We start from the raw sequence: 6,012 nt of genomic DNA, 5'->3' as shown, positions 1-6,012 counted from the left end.
CTGAAATCATTTACATAATTGACAGTGAAGAAAACCTGGCTGAATTTCAAGCCCACTAGGGAGAAGAGGAATGCATTCAGTCATGGGTATTGGTGCAACTAAGAACACATTTATAGTCAATATTCAGTTAGCACCTACCCTAAAAACATTCATTAGGACCAGTGCAAGACACTGGACTTAGTGATAGTGGCATCACATCCACTTTCATGTCTCCTGGGCTTGCTAATCTCATTTCTGGTTACTCCTACAGTGAAAGTGAAAGTACTAGTCGCAAATAGTGGGACATTCTGAACATAATTTGCTTGCAAATCACGCTCATACAAAATTCAAGGGATTTTTTACACAGATGACTTCAGAGTGATTTCAACCACCACTTTGCCTTCCAACCTTACCCGTTCCCTACTGAAATCTGGATTCTTCCTCGGAGATGATTAAGTTTTGAAGTAGTTTACCTGACAACTTCTACGAAACATTCTCAAATTTTTACCACAACACTGATGCCATATGAGGATCTCATGGCAAATTTCATGTTGTTCAAACTTTGTTTACATTTTGAACAATTAAAATAACAATGACCTCCATGATTGGGGTCGACTCTTTGCACCGTGAAGTGTGGAATTCCTTTACTTTCCTTGGATAAGTCCTAATCATTGACTAAGACCAGAAATAGAATTTTTTAACCCAATTTTGCAAAAACAACCACGCACTTGTAGTTCAAAATTGACTTTATGCGCTAAATGCCTAGAAATGTAGTTAATGACTTCAATATAACAAACAGACCCTAAAAATGCCAAATTTTACATGTGTCATGTAATGGTGTATATTGAGCGTAGAAAAAATTTTCAAGGTCAACTGAGGAAGCAACCGGCACTTTGCCTTCAAATCTGGCATGTTCCCTCCTGAAACCTATATTCTTCCTTCGAGATGGTCCGGTTTCTAAGCACTGTAAGTGATTTTTTTTTGTGAAACCTTCTCAAATTTTTGCCACATAATATTGATACCATATGAGCGCAACATGCCAAGTTTCATGTATTTCAGTCTTTATTTGAATTTCTTGGAATTTAAATAACAATAAATTCTGAGTTCAGATTCAAGTCTTGCCCCTCTGAGATGTAGATTCCCTTTTCTTTTTCTTGGATAAGACCTAGAAATAGAATAAAGACCAAAAATATGATTTTAACCCATTTTTTGAAAACAAATCATGCACTTGCAGTACGAATTTACTTATATGCACTATGACTAACAATGCAGTTAATGACTTAAATATAGCAATGAGCCCAAAAATCACAAATTTTGACATGTGTAATGTCATGGTGTATCTTGAGTCTAGAAAGAGTTTCAAGCTCAACCGATGAAGTAACCACCACTTTGCCTTCAGACTTGACCCATTCCCTCTAGAAACCTAGATTCTTCCTCGAAGATTGGCCAGCCTCTAAATAGTGTACGGGATGACTTGTGAAATCTTATCAAATTTCTACCAGAAAATATTGATTCATATGAGGGTACCATGCTAAGTTTCATGTTTTTCATACTTCATTTGCATTTTTTCAAATTAAAATAGCAATAACATCTATGTTGTGTTGAGTCTTGGGACCCCGAGGTGTGGAATTCATTTCAATTAGGAATGACTGGAATCAGGATCCGAGTATATAACGTGGGTCCTGATCTTACGGCATAACGGTGGTCTGAGGGGGTGTTTGTTTCCAGGGACTTCTTTGTGTAGGGACTAAAAGAAATCCCTCTTAGAGACTTTTTTACCAAACGGGAGGGACTTTTTAGGGACTAAACTAGGCATTTGGGACTAAATGAAGAAAACTCTTAAGAGAGTCTTTTTGGGACTTTTTGGGACTTTTCCAACAATGCCCCTCCATGCACCCATTGGCCCGCCATCCCATGGTGTTGTTTGATTTTTTTATATATTAGGGGTAACATGGTCATTTAATAACCTCTAGAAAGGGACAACAGACTTTTTAGTCTCTGAAAATAAACTGGGAGGGACTTTTTAAGGAGTAGAGACTTTTTAGTTGGGACTAGAAAAAGTCCTACGACTAGAGAAACAAACACCACCTGACTTTCTCTACTCTACAATCAACAACTTGACCTGTGCGCCCAAATGATCAGCAGGTGCTCGGTGATCACCGCCAATATGTGATTTTATATATAGTCGTACATACGCGCGTAAACCGGCCAGGCCTGCATTCCTCCATGATTCCCTCCGTAGCCATGTGAGCTTGTAGTCCTAAACACGCCATACACGTAGTCGTCTCCTCGGCTGCAATGGCAACTTGCGCCGGCTCATTTTGCCTGTTGGCCTGCCTATAAATGGCCTGGCAATGGCATCCCGTCCAGCCATCACAAGATCACAACACAAACAAACAAACAAACAGAAGTAGTACAACTGTGTAATGCCAATATGGCTGACGCCTCCACCAACGACATTGCCATTGTGCTTGTGGCACTTCTCTCCGTGCTCGTCACGTCCGTCTGTTCTGCGGCCAACTACGACACCTCCGCCGCTAGATCCTACAACTCCGGCTGGCTCCCCGCGAAGGCCACCTGGTACGGTGCGCCCACCGGCGCCGGACCCAACGACAACGGTACGCCCATATATACAAATTTGCATGCATCACGTTCGCAGTGCCAACTTACATAGTAATAATGCTGTTCTCCTCCATTTGGATTTGCAGGCGGTGCTTGCGGCTTCAAGAACGTCAACCAGTACCCTTTCTCCTCCATGACGTCCTGCGGCAACGAGCCTCTGTTCGACGGTGGCGCAGGCTGCGGCAGCTGCTATGAGGTACGTACTATACTGCATTACTTATCTGACACCCGACAGTGTCAGTTAAATTAGTTGGTCAAATCCAAACCTACCACGTGCATGCAAAGTATGCATCGTTGACCTGTACGTGTTTCATCCAGATCCGATGTGTCGCCGCCAACAACCCTTCCTGCTCCGGCCAGCCGAGGAGGGTGGTCATCACCGACATGAACTACTACCCCGTGGCCAGGTACCACCTCGACCTCAGTGGCACGGCGTTCGGGGCCATGGCCAAGAACGGCCTCAACGACAAGCTCCGCCACGCCGGCATCATCGACATGCAGTTCAGGAGGGTGCGATGCAACTTCCCAGGCATGAAGGTCACCTTCCACGTCCAGCGTGGCTCCAACCCCAACTACCTCGCGGTGCTCGTGGAGTACGCCAACGTCGACGGCACCGTGGTCCACATGGAGCTGATGCAGACCAGGAACGGTCGCCCCACGGGGTCCTGGGAGCCGATGCGCCGCTCCTGGGGATCCATCTGGCGGATGGACACCAGCCGCCCACTGCAGGAGCCCTTCTCCATGCGCATCACCAGCGACTCCGGGAAGACGCTGGTGGCCAACAATGTCATCCCGGCCTACTGGCGGCCGGACAAAGCCTACGGGTCCAACGTCCAGTTCTATTGATTTTGGCTCAATCAATTAGTTGCTTCTCCGATGGATTCCGGTCGAATTGGTGCTCCCGGATTTCTCTTCTCACCAAACGCTACCTATTGTTCATTGTGAGTGATAAGAACTTGTATAATGCAAAGTCTTTAGCAAGGTATATTTGTAAAAAAGGAACCGGTGATTTCTTAAGTATCAGTGTTTATTTGTATTGTAGCACATAAGCTTACTTAGACACCACTGTTATCCGAAAAAGAATCGGGGCTTAAGGAAAACCAGTTTGTATTTGCAAGCTCCTCTACATGTGGTCCAGATATTGCTAGCTAACTGGATGATCAACATTGTCTGGCCAATGCATGTTGCCGGGCTCTTTTCTAGCTCACTACCCCGTGGATTAGAGCTGCGCAAGACCGAGTAGTATGTCGGTTTTCTACCTTTGTTTCTATTTTTTTCTCTTTTTGTTTTTTATTTATTTTATTTCTTTTCTAAAATTACATGGATACTATTTTTAAATCCTTATTTATGAAAATAACACACACATTTTATGCATTCAATTAAACATGGCGAAAACAATTTAATTATGTCTTTTTGCATAGAACACCAGGATATCACCAAACTTCACAAGTGAGTAGAACACTTGACCATTTTTTCTAAGAAAAAAACAGAAATATTTGTATTTGCTATTTTTTTTAGTTTTCCTATTCATTCGGGTGTATGTGGATCCATGTTCACCGTTGTATTTCGTTATGTTTCGCTGACACCGGTCTTCTCAAAAGTTTACTCACGTGATCGGTGCCCTTGCATTCCCCAACAAAGCAGTTAGCAGGTCGTCGAGAAGTCCAAGCCAAGCAGAACACATGCTACTCTGACACAAATTACATCAGAGCCACAAAGACCGACAAGGCATGATGACAAGGGCAGGCATGCCTAGCGCAAAAGCTATGTCCTGAGCATCGTGTGTTTCTATGAGGGCACGGGCTCCGCCGCCAACCACCCGCACACCTCTGTCATCATGCATGGTGAGCGTGAAGAGAATCTGACCACCTGACCTGACTAGAGGTATCTCATGATGTAAGTCGCGGGAGTAATTAATCAGGAGCCATCCGAGGCCCTGCGAATTAGCAGGGCACACATTGCCATAGTTAGACTGGCCACACTAGTAGGCCACATAGTGTAATTTTACTATTGGCATCTTGTAACTTTGTTTTTTCTCCACTGAGATTAATAATATCCATGTTTTCCTATCAACTTTATTTGTGTAATACGGTATACTGGCATGCCAACATATTTTTTTTCCTTTCCTTCAGCCCATGGCAGAAATACACTCCTCCTCTTCCCTTCTCTCGGAGTTGTTTATTCTCTCATCTATAAAAGAAGCAATTCACAGGGTATGTGATCAAAAGCTATTGCGACATTAATGTTTAGTGTGAGGGCCGATGATTTATTCGCTTTAAGAGTCACACACATGAAGTTTTTTATGGATTGATCTTTTCTTGATAAAGACACTCTGGCATGGCGAGATGAACTCATTCATCTCGGGTTGCAATCGGCGTGCAAGGAATATTGGAAGTGAGTTTAGCAATACTAGAAACGAGGCTTATGCGCCAAAAATCAAATAGATGTTAGATTATTTGCATAGGGTAGTATGTGATTGCATCTGAACACATAATCACATAAAAAGAGAGGGTTTTGGGATTCTTTACTTGTGATAGAAGTTCACATGGTCGCCTGCTCGATGTAGGCGAGATGAAGGGATGATGTAGTAGATGTAGACGACCTCCTGGAGTCCTGATCCTCTCAGGCCGCCACTGGCACTGTCCTGTGACGGCGGTGAGATGGCTAGATTTTCCCGTTGATGCACCACAACCTTTGATTGGTTAAGGTTTTGGAATATGGGGAGAAGAGTGAACCTGACACGAATGAATGACCGCACAGAGGCCCAGCTCTCTCCCATATCCCTTTTATATAGCTCCGTGCAACAGGGGACCTAAACCATGAGTTGGTTTGGATGCCCCCGATCAGGGCGCATTAGTTAGAGATGAGGTGCACGTACATTGGTGTGTGGGGTCCTCTCTTAACGTTATTTTCTTCCATGTTAGGTCGTTAGATCAAAATGGCATGTTAAGCCGTTAGATCAAACCAGCATCCCCCCGATCGTTAGGAACTACATTTTCCCCTTCTCCGTAGGAATGATATACCAAAGTGAGGTGTGACAACAGCTAGCAAAATGCCACAGAACCTCAACACTTATAGCATAACAACCTATTTCAAAATGGAAAACATTTTGCTTATTGGGAGTGGTTTATTTTTGTTGTCCTTTATTCCAGAATCATAAGACTTCAAGTAGTCCCATGTCAGTAACATGCACGAAAATTATTGGGTGGTACCCTTCAGTTCACGGATCGGCAAGCATATGTGTCATTCTTATATGTTTAACATTAATTGTTTGATACTGAATTCTATCTTTCACAACATGAAACTTGATATTAATGTGTTTGGTAGGGTCACTTGACTTGTTGTTACTTGTATACAAAACTATGGGTTCATTATCACAATAGAATACAATTGGTTTAGATATGTTGTCAA

The 6,012-nt window shown here is 43.2% G+C and overlaps 1 protein-coding gene across 1 annotated transcript; it reads left to right on the top strand.

Moving 5' to 3' along the window:
* Positions 1–2,372: 2,372 nt before the first annotated feature.
* On the top strand, positions 2,373–3,735 carry LOC119319043 (expansin-B6-like). The gene is made up of 3 exons (XM_037593560.1): positions 2,373–2,597; positions 2,688–2,797; positions 2,920–3,735. The coding sequence occupies exons 1-3, from the start codon at positions 2,414–2,416 to the stop codon at positions 3,445–3,447; spliced, it is 822 nt and encodes a 273-aa protein (XP_037449457.1). The 5' UTR covers positions 2,373–2,413; the 3' UTR covers positions 3,448–3,735.
* Positions 3,736–6,012: the final 2,277 nt, after the last annotated feature.

The sequence above is a fragment of the Triticum dicoccoides genome, chromosome 6A (assembly GCF_002162155.2).
Source record: "Triticum dicoccoides isolate Atlit2015 ecotype Zavitan chromosome 6A, WEW_v2.0, whole genome shotgun sequence".
Lineage (NCBI taxonomy): Eukaryota > Viridiplantae > Streptophyta > Magnoliopsida > Poales > Poaceae > Triticum > Triticum dicoccoides.
Note: the sequence above shows the minus strand (reverse complement) of the source record. Positions and strands in the feature narration are given on the sequence as shown.